Source organism: Enoplosus armatus, chromosome 23, assembly GCF_043641665.1.
Source record: "Enoplosus armatus isolate fEnoArm2 chromosome 23, fEnoArm2.hap1, whole genome shotgun sequence".
In the NCBI taxonomy this organism is placed as follows: domain Eukaryota; kingdom Metazoa; phylum Chordata; class Actinopteri; order Centrarchiformes; family Enoplosidae; genus Enoplosus; species Enoplosus armatus.
In genome coordinates this window covers 14,526,655-14,536,623 of record NC_092202.1, presented here as the reverse complement: position 1 = coordinate 14,536,623, position 9,969 = coordinate 14,526,655, and the positions used below count along the sequence as shown (strand labels likewise).

At 48.9% G+C, this 9,969-nt stretch overlaps 1 protein-coding gene across 4 annotated transcripts; it reads right to left on the bottom strand.

Moving 5' to 3' along the window:
• Positions 1-295: 295 nt before the first annotated feature.
• Positions 296-9,626, bottom strand: acox3 (acyl-CoA oxidase 3, pristanoyl). Of its 4 annotated transcripts, XM_070929687.1 has the most exons (19): positions 9,549-9,626; positions 8,391-8,571; positions 8,165-8,262; positions 7,939-8,074; positions 7,637-7,711; positions 7,417-7,506; positions 7,051-7,194; positions 6,649-6,737; positions 5,767-5,863; positions 5,297-5,479; positions 5,101-5,223; positions 4,716-4,836; positions 4,496-4,618; positions 4,192-4,305; positions 3,788-3,903; positions 2,725-2,899; positions 2,556-2,623; positions 2,362-2,448; positions 296-1,077 (listed from the first exon to the last, which is right to left on the bottom strand). In XM_070929687.1, exons 2-19 carry the CDS (start codon positions 8,514-8,516, stop codon positions 958-960), a joined length of 2,085 nt encoding a protein of 694 aa, XP_070785788.1. In that variant the 5' UTR covers positions 8,517-8,571; positions 9,549-9,626; the 3' UTR covers positions 296-957. The 4 variants fall into 4 exon arrangements, with proteins under 4 accessions (XP_070785788.1, XP_070785785.1, XP_070785786.1 ...); XM_070929684.1 differs by lacking the exon at positions 9,549-9,626 and having other exon boundaries at positions 8,008-8,074; positions 8,391-8,565; XM_070929685.1 differs by lacking the exons at positions 2,362-2,448; positions 9,549-9,626 and having other exon boundaries at positions 8,391-8,565.
• Positions 9,627-9,969: the final 343 nt, after the last annotated feature.

The window sequence follows — 9,969 nt, the reverse complement described above, 5'->3', positions numbered from 1 at the left end:
TTGTCATCTGTAACAAGCCGACCTGTAATTCAGCGTTTTGGTGGTTTGGGGGGGAAGACGGCCGATACTATAAATGGTGAAGGCTCAGGGTCTCTGAATCCCGTCCTGACAACGGGCTGAATCCGCTTTATTTACATTCCCGCTTAATGTATTTGTGTTCAGCGAGTTTCTTCGAGGGGGCTGTAAAGGGTGTGAATAGACAGTTACATATGTGGAGACTACTCCTACACCGGAGTACAACAAAATACAGCACAAGATGAGTTATATTAGTAAATATATTTAATTTGTACGTGTATATATATATATATATATATCAAGGCACTGTGATTACGTCATTATCTTTACAGGGTTTATACGGTACTGTACATTATCTACAGTACAACACCATTTTCAGCGTCATTTAAAACATTACATCCCACATATTGCACATTTCACAGCAGTCAGTGATGAAATACAAGAAATCTAAAAATCTAAAAATCTTAAGATAGTCTATTCACTATTTGAAATTTGCGGCCCTTCTATCAAGGGCATGCTGTGCCAGAATCCCTGCAATTTAAGTTCAGTTGGACGGGTTTGTCTGCGATCGCATCTTGCAGGTCCAAGGTTTCTAGGTGTGTTCACTGTGCACGAGGCAGCGTCCATCAGTCTAACTGCGCTGAGGTTCAAGGGTTCTTGAGTTCATCCAGACTTCCTAAGCGTGCAGGATTTGGAGGGTTCTAAGGGATTCCAGGGCTTTTGATTTAGCCCAGAATCACTCCTTTACTAGTCCCTATATATTAACCACTTGTATATAAGACTTTGGACCCTTAGAATAATTGTGGTGCAGTGTTTGTATGGGGTTATTTGGCAAGTAAGTAGGATTTCTTTTTTTTTTTTAAGGCACACACATTTTTTACACCTAGAATTTGGACACTCCAGGAACATGTCCAGGGTTGTGGCTGAGCGTTTGTCTGGGCTCTAGAGTTTTGGACGGAGGGACCCGACCGCGGGCTTGTCTGAGCAGAAGTCTTTCCACCAGGACGGCCGCTCCAGCACCCGGCTGCCCTGCATCACCGTTGACCACAGGTTCTTGTAAATCTGCACGAAGGAGAAACAAGGAGAGAGTCGTCGGTGTTCATTTCCAGTCTTCTGTTTCTTGTAACCCATTCTACTCCCGCACCCCCGTTGACTGAACCTGTGACCCTCTGGTTATGGAGTGGGGCGGACATCTTCGTGCCATGTTTCGACACGAAGGCGTTTCCTACCCCGAATGATCTAAACCGTCGTCGTCATCACTTCCTGTCCAACCAAACATCAAAAACCTGCGATCAAATCAAACATGCTGGGTCTGCGTCAAACCGCGAGAGGAGGCAGAGAGAGACTCGTGGCCGAACGACTCCGGACAAACAACCCAAACAGATCTGGTGAACTGTGGCTCCGAACCTCACTTTGGTAGGAACTTAGTTTTACGTGGTTGTGTTTCAGGTCACCTGGGTTGATGGGAGATTCTGGAGAGGGGCTCACAGCGCTTTGGCTTGTTTGTATTTCTTTAAAGCAATCGCGGTCGTCAAGGGCGGCGCCCGAGTTCAGGACGCAGCGACGGCGAGACAGAATGGAAGTCGGCGGTATTCGCAGCTTTCTTTAATATACTGCATAAAACAGAGCAGCCCCTTGAAGCTGACACAGAGTCAGTCTGCGCGACGTCTTCATTTCTCAGGCATGACACACATTAGTTTGTTAGCTTTCTTATGAAAGACGGGAAGTTCTCAGACAGCGCAGAGAGGGTCATCATCAACAACTGCCAAACACAATTTATGACCCCCCCCCCCCCTCCCCTTAACACAACGCTGTGTGTGTGTGTGATTTTTTTCCTGGAAGAGGGGGAGACGGCAGCCAAGGCTCTTCTGTTCCAGTAATGAGACTTAACCTGACTGACTAAAATCTGCCTCGGAGGGCGGGGGGGGGGGGCTATATGGTTTATTACTGAGTCACTGTGATGAGTGTTTGGTTTGTGTGCAGACAAACAACAACTTATTTACAATTGACACTCATTATCAGCTCATTTGGCATTAAACGTTGAGAATAATTCATCATTTAATTAGAATATTTTATTTATCTAAAACTAGAGATCCCCCCCCCCCAACTTCCCTAGAATACAGTCATTTATTGTACATTTCGTCTATTTCTTTTTATATGTAGACTAATTAATGCCATACTTCATCTACTTATTGAGCCTACAAAAGCCATTAGAATAAATGTACATACGCATATGATAATGTCTAAGAGCCCCCCCCCCCCCCCCCGTCGCCTGTCAACAGCATGACATGACAGCCGCCACTTGCGAGGTATAATGAGGCTAGTTAAGTGTCGGCATGTCTTTACCTGTCCATCAGCACTGCCGATGGGCGAGTTGAGAATGAAATCGGTGGGTGCGAGGACGTCCACCAGGGCGACCGCGTCATCCTTCAGCTGGAGGAGAGACACACAAAGAGACAGAGCAGATCAGGGCGCGGGGGGGGGGGGGTGGACATTCGAGGAGCGAGACCGACAGAAAGACACGGAGACGCTCTCTGTACCTGGGTGCAGAGGGCGAGAATGGTCATCTGGACCAGCTCCGCGGGCTTCCCGCCGCTCCAGTAGTTACCTGTGCGGGAGCAAAACGAGGTTGCAGCAGATATCGACACAAAAGGTGCAATGTGTTTATCTCGGTTTATGCACGCAGCACATAAAGAGTACAGCACATACCCTGGTACAGTGTGGCCATGTGGCTGCTGAGGCTCCACAGCCCATACAGGGCACACAGCTTGCTTAAGAGAGGTCTGAGACCAGCCGGAGTGTCCGGATCAGTCGCCAGGTCATGAAACCTCTGGAGGCAGTCGTGTTCGATGTAGGCCATGGCCAGGGAACGGCAGTAGTACACCTAAAACACACACACACACACACACACACACACACACACACACACACACACACACACACACACACACGCCCAAGGTCTTTGTGTGTAACTGTAAAAGCGATACGACACACTGAGCGCCTAATTCTCTGGAGGCCGCTGAGCTGCTCCAACGAGCATCATTTAGCAGGCGCGCGTCATATTTATGCTCACAAAAACAAGCCAATTTCAATTACCAAAGCCAGTGACACACGCATTTCCCGGAACCACAACACACACACACACACACGTCTTGACACTGTAACCTCCAGCCCGCGTCAGCGACATAAATAACACAAGCCAGATGACGGCAGCCAAGGACTCTGGCGTCTCTCTTTTGTTCAGCAGTTCTGATGAGATACACTCACGCTGCTTGGGCGTGACCCTGATTTGCACCTGAAGAAGTGGAGGTTATTGGCCAAAACCCCTAAGGGAGGGTGCAAGAACACGCTCGTAATTATAAGCTTAGTGAGATTCTCAGCGGCCTCAGACACATCAACGCGGGGGGGGGGGGGGGGGGGAGAAGACGCGGCGGTGCTCAGAAACAGGCCATCATTTACAGCTTCCGGTCAAAATAATCCACGGAAATATGTAAAAACTGAACGCAGCTTTCCATCTGGCCACGTGAATCTTATGTGAAACCGTCCGTGACAAACCACGGGATTGGAGACCGTTCAGCCGTTCCTCTGAAAAGCTTGTTCAGGTCCTCGGGGGGGACAGAATCGGGCACAGCAGCTGCTTGGTGGCGGTGTGTTATCATCGAATTGTCATCTCCTGAATGCCAGTTTGCGAAACGAGAACAAAAAGGGTCCCAAAAGGCCACAGTGTCTGTGTGTGTGTGTGTGTGTGTGTGTGTGTGTGTGTGCATCTTACCTGGCTGTTGTTACGAGCCTCAAAGTCGTCCTTTACCAAGGCCCTCTGCTGGTCCAGCCTCTTCTGGCTCTCTTGCAGCAGGAAACACACCAGCCACTTGTAGGCTGCCAGCGGCACTGATTACGGTAAACAAGGAGGACACTCACTAGGGTGAACTGAGAGAGCACACTTACACAATACAGGACAATGGCAATGGGGGGGGGGGGGGGGGGGGGGGGGGCTTTTGGTATGATTTGGGGCTATATAAATTGAATTGAAAATGAATACTGTATAATTGCCAATCAATTGGTAGAAAGTAGAAAATCTACTGATCTGGGACAGGGTGTTTGTATTTCAACGGACTGTGAAATCACTGGCTCTTTCCAGGGAATCCTAGTTTTATCCTGGGGAAGCTTTGGGGATACCTGCAGGGTCCGCGCACTCGTCCGCCGTCGCCGCTGTGAACTTGCTTTGCAGGATCTTGTGGAAATCGTCCAGGAAGTCCACGGTGTGAAGGGGAGACTCGATCCGCGCGCCATCTGAAACCAGACCACACCAGCAGCTGAAACTTCAGGAGATCAACCCGGGTTCCCGCGCTCACCCCTCGATGCTATTCGCCGTCGTGTTTCTGAATCCTGCGTATTCTGCTAGTTCAGTTCGCCCTCACTCCCCCCCGTGAGTGACGACGACAAAACCTCGTGACCATCCCCCAGCGCACAGGGGACTGACCGCATTGTTTGGCGTGGAGCCAGCTGAGCAGGTAGTTGCTGGTCTGTTGCAGCAAGACGTTGTTGTCCCCTTCGTATGTGCAGTTTGGATCGTTGTCATCGCGCAGATTACCCAGCCGGTTCACTGCGAGAGAGAGAGAGAGAAAACTGAGGCAGTTAGGTCTCTGATTGTGTGTGTGTGTGTGTGTGTTTATATGAGTATCTGTATGTTTGAGACTGACTGGCCAGGTATCCATGTCCACCACAGGCCTCCCTGCACTCCTGGATTCCCCTCTGAGCGGTCCACGAGCCCAGTGGTTTACTGGCGCAGCCTATGGCATGGATCTCCCTGCCCATCTCTGCCTGGACAAGCAACGGACATATAAGACTACTGCCTGCGGTACGAGGACTCTGGGCGTAGACCATAGACTGTTTATGAAGGTGGTCATAGACCCCGCCCCCTCCATGTTAGTGGATGGGCCAAACTACACATAAGTGCACATAAAATACAGTTTTTCCCCAAAAGCTGGTTTCGGCCATTTCAGGTCGCTCGTATCACGCTGACGTTTGTTCAAGGGTTCGTCTCTCTGATATTTATGTATAAAACGCACCCCCGTCTTTACTCACTTGTCTGTCACTCTTGTCCCTCATGATCTGACCGATCTGGAACTCGACAAAGTTCATGAAGATGGATTTGGTGAAGTGTTCGAGGGCATACGCTGCAGCCAGGTACGGGATCAGGCGCCATTGCTGAAACGACATAAAAACGATGTGGCCCTGCAACTTTGAGGAGGTGCCTTTTGCTTTCAAAATCCACCCTGACCTGTAGCTGGTACTCCAAAACAGGAATCTCCTCCGTGTCTTTGGGTCCAAACTGTCTCCTGGTGGCCGAGAAGCGGACGGCCACAGTCAGAGCCAGCTTCAGGTTGACGACAGCCATCCTGGTGATGGACACCCTGCCGCCTGACAGGGCGCCCAGAGACGCCCCGAAGCGCTTATTGGGGTCCTAGAGGAGAGGAGAGATGTGAGAAACCCAATTAAAGAGCAGCACAGGTTGCCATGGCAATCTAACTGCCGGCTTTGTGGTACACTTTGGACTGTCCTTGCAATTTACACCTCTCATGGGGTATCAGAGGAATTTTCCAGGCCTGGTTGTCATTAGCATCTCTCTCTCTCTCTCTGGCCCCTGAGAGCCCATTTTAAATCTGTTTAAGCTTTAATTTAACGGGAAGTGGTGCATTAAATGCCTCTGTGTTGTGTTTTCTTTGGCCACCAGTGGTGAATCTTACTGACCTTGAATGGGGTAACGTAGCGGCCGTCAGGAGTAACATCTCCAGTCTTATTCAGCAGATTCTCCCGAGGGATCCTCACATTATGGAACAAAGCAAACCTGACGGGGGGGAAGGGGCATGTAAGCAGTCAGATGTTTGGTTACAAAGACACTGGGTGTTGTTGATACTGTTAACAACTGCACACACTATCTCATAAGTGGATCAAACATTCATCGCCCACTTTGTCCACTGATACTTTATTAAAATATATGAATAAAGTCCTACATGCGTGCCAGAGACGACACATCATCTCTATCGTCAGAACATTAGAAGCCATTATGTTGAATCTTGAATTGCAATACAGTTTCTACACAGGTCATTAGAGTCAGGAATATGACTATTTGGCTCCATCTAGTGGCTCAACTGAGGCACTGAAGGTCATTTCCATGACCAGAGTATGGTGTATCGTAGTGGTTCCCAACCTTTTCCTTAAAAGGGACCCCTTTTTTTACAGAGTATATACACACACACACAAGGAAAAGAGATTCACGATCCACTCAGTGGAGCTTTGGCGACCCCCGATGAGGGTCGGGACCCCCAGAACCTCTGTTGTGTTGTGTATGTAGGACGGTTGAAACCACAACACGTCAAATTTTAACATGGTTAAATCTTGAGCTATCCTGAACTAGAAACATAAGTATGCAAGTTTGATCCTCCAATGTACTGTTAATTCACTTAAAGATCCATGGCAAGACCCCCACCCCCCCCCCCTCCGGATTTCACTTCCACTGTCTCACGAGCATGCAACGCCTTTTCTGCATTGGCTTGTGTTTTCTTGCGGTATACATTTCTAAATGCAACATGCATGTTGACGCGTACAGAGCCGTCCTCTGCTGCCACCTACCCGTTATCCAGTCCATTCTGGCCCAGCTTCTTGCCCATGTCTCCAACCAGCACACCAGGCAGAGCCAGCAGGGTTCTGGGATCTCTCACCTGCAGCACAGCGGTTACAGATTTGCTGGATGTTCACCTGCTTTCAGTGATTACATTTCAGCTGCTTTCATACCTCACACTTGAACTGCAACTGCAACTATTAGGGAACATTTCACGAGCAAAAAAAAAGTGTTCTTTTTAAAGTGATTATCTTGTAAACGTTTCAAACGCTCCAAAGACTGCTCCAGAAAATGTTACCTTTTCAGTTTTGAACGAGTTCATTGTCACACTGCACTCCAGACGTGACAGATAACGGCACCCGCCAACGTAACCAGCTGGAACTTGGTCAGGTGTCGAAGGTCAAAAGTCTTACCGGGACGATGAAGGAGTGCAGGCCGTGGCACACCTGGTCAGGTGTGTGGAGCTGCGCGAACACCACAGCGTGGGTCGCAGTCTTACCCAGGTTCCCCACCCAGAACTTGGCGGCCTCAAAGTCCGGAGAGTTTATTACAAACTCCTGCAGAGAACAAAGTCACTGTTTTCACTCGATTTATCCGGTGAAGACACAGACTGTACATAAAGACGGACGATGTTTTTCCGAATTTGTGCTTTCCCCTTGTGAATCTTTAGCCCCCTAAAAGTTTTAAAACAGGCCTCCGCCTGTGATGAGGGGTTGCAAGACGACATAACTTTGTTTCAAGGAGACATAAGTTGAGAACCACTGGAAAATGGTGCTGACCTGGGAAGAGGGGTCATATGTCGCTGTGGTCCTCATGGCTCTGGTGTTGCTGCCGTGGCTCAGCTCAGTCAGTGCAAAGCACCCATAGGTCTACAAATAGACACATGCAGTCGCAAACCCTTGGTCAGGAGAGTGCCAACATCACACCTGCATCATGGTCATCAAATAAAAAAGAAATCATTGCATTGCATTGTTGAGGCCGCCTGCGTTGAACTCTCACCGTCATGTCTTCCGCGTCTTCAACATATCTGCTGTGTCTCCCCGACCCCGAGTTGGCAACAGTCGCTGCAAACATCTGAAAGAGAAGACGTTTTCAGCCTCTTTTTCACCGGAACGGGACAACGGCTAAAATGTGACGCTGCGACGGTCATTACACACCGACAAATAAAAAGTGTGGGGTGGGTGAAAGAGTGACAACTTAACAGGTCATAGGTTGGCACATAGAGTCGGCAGCCATGCTAGCAGCTCTGAGACGTCGCCCTTTAAGTGGCGCTCTGAGCTTAAAGAACCGACCACACTCACCCCTCTGTGGAGAAAGTACTTGGCCCCGACGGCCCAGTCATACATGCCGAGACAATCGTTGAGGACCACAGTCTTCCAGGGGTTGGACATCGACTCGTCTTTCGTCAGGAAGTCGTAGCGGAAGAGCTGCTTCACCCTGCGGAAGGACACGACGCATGAAGCGATAGCTGGCGGCAAAGCGACTCAACCGAGCTGAAAGCTGAAACTCTCTGCGCGTGTCACCAACCTGAGGAAGGTCAGCTCTCTCATCTTCTCGACGGGGATGTCTTGACCGGGCCGACGGGCGAACAGAGGATCGTTCTCCAGTGTCTTGAACACATGTCGCTGCAGCACAGAAAAGAGGAGAAAACTTACGGGATATGTAGAGGAACGTTAACGTGACACAGGGCAAATACTCTGATTAGAACATCACAAATACATTGATTCTATATGTCCGAACCACAGAGAGCTACCTTGAATGCCAGCACTTCCTCTCCGTCCAGGAAGAGGAGCATTTCCTTCCAGTCGAAAGAGGCTTTTTTCCTGTAGATGTCCAGCGGGCCGCTGGGAAGGTCAGCCACGTCATGGTCAGCCATCATCTTGCGTTCAGACTGAAGGGGGTTCCTGCGGGGGACACGAGGCGCTTTGCTCTCTCTGGGAAGAAACAAAAAGGGGAAGAACCGTTCAGACCAACAATGTAAAAACACTCACATTTAAAAAAAAAAAAAAAGGTCTTTAATTCAAGATCCCACAGGAGGTATTATCAGCAAATTGTACTTAAAGTATCAAAAGTAAAAGTACTCCTTCGGCAGGAATTGCAGTGATTTTTTTAATACTGGTGCAACAATGGTTAAGTAGCATTTTACTCTTGTAGCTGTTTGGGGTGGGGCCACTTTTAACGACTTTCTATGCGGTCGGGTAGTGCAGCCCAGTGGCTCTCAATCTGGGGGGGGGGGGGGGGGGGTCACAAAATAAATCTGAGGCATCATAACATGATTAATGGGATATGAAGAGGAACAACAGAGATGGTTCTGCTACACTGAAATACTGAAATCTTATTGGATAATTTGACCTCTTTTGAAGCCTCAGTGTATCCAAAAAAAAAGTCTCTCTGGTGGAACTGCTATTCACGGGCCAAAAAGTTCCATCTGTAGCAATGCAGTATTAGTAGTCTAGCTCACGACCCACGCACACACTTCAGAGAGGTAGCTAGTGCAAATGACTCTCCTGTTGAACTTGCTTTCATAACAACAAGGTAGGAGACACTGGACTGGAATGAGCGACATTTCCAGCTTGCTACATTATCAGTACAGAGCAGAGTTCAAGGCTCATTTCACCCGCCTCTTGCGTGACTGTGCGGTCCACGTAGTTTACACCTGCCGTTATCATGCGTCCCTTCGGATGAAGCGGCTGCTATTAAACCCTGCCATGCCCCCCTGCCATGCCCCCCAGCCATGCCCCCCCAGCGTCGCAGCCCGTGTTGTTCGGCGGCTAACGTGGAGAAAAAAAAAAGGGAGACGTTAAGTGGCTACTAGCTAGCTAGGTAGTCAAACCGTCACCAGGACAGAAGAAGAAGTGACTTTGTGAACCGCGTAGTTGCGTCGTTAATGTGTTGTGTAGTTTTGTCTTACTTTATAGCTCCAGGGTCAACTTTCCTGTCAACTGTTGGTGTTGTTGGCTGTCGTCGAGAGGGGGCCGTCGCACCGTTGGATACGCGCAGGCTGGTGCGCCGGAGAGGTGCCACCAGGTTTTACTCCGCCAGCAGGAACTACGCTGACACTTCCTGTCCGTGCCCTTCAGGATAAGAGCGCCCTCTCCGCGTATGTCAATTGAATGAAAAAAGAAAACTTCACCAGCTGATTAGACTCTACAGTAACAAGTGATGCGTGATTTTTTTTTATTTTAATCCATTGTTTTAATCTAATTAATATGTGCTGCCATTCAGTAGGTATAAAGATTAAATTGTGCATCGCCGCGCCGTACATTAAAAGCATTTCAATATGTGTTTGCTTTTATTCTGAAGGTCTGAGGTGAAAAACGCTTCTTTTCTTT

Excerpts from the sequence above, each read along its gene's own strand:
- acox3 (XM_070929687.1), bottom strand. The coding sequence starts at position 8,516 with ATGATGGCTGACCATGACGTGGCTGACCTTCCCAGCGGCCCGCTGGAC. Across the intron at positions 7,507-7,636 it reads AAGACGCGGAAGACATGACG|ACCTATGGGTGCTTTGCACT; the intron begins GTGAGAGTTCAA and ends GTCTATTTGTAG. Across the intron at positions 7,195-7,416 it reads CATATGACCCCTCTTCCCAG|GAGTTTGTAATAAACTCTCC; the intron begins GTCAGCACCATT and ends TGTTCTCTGCAG.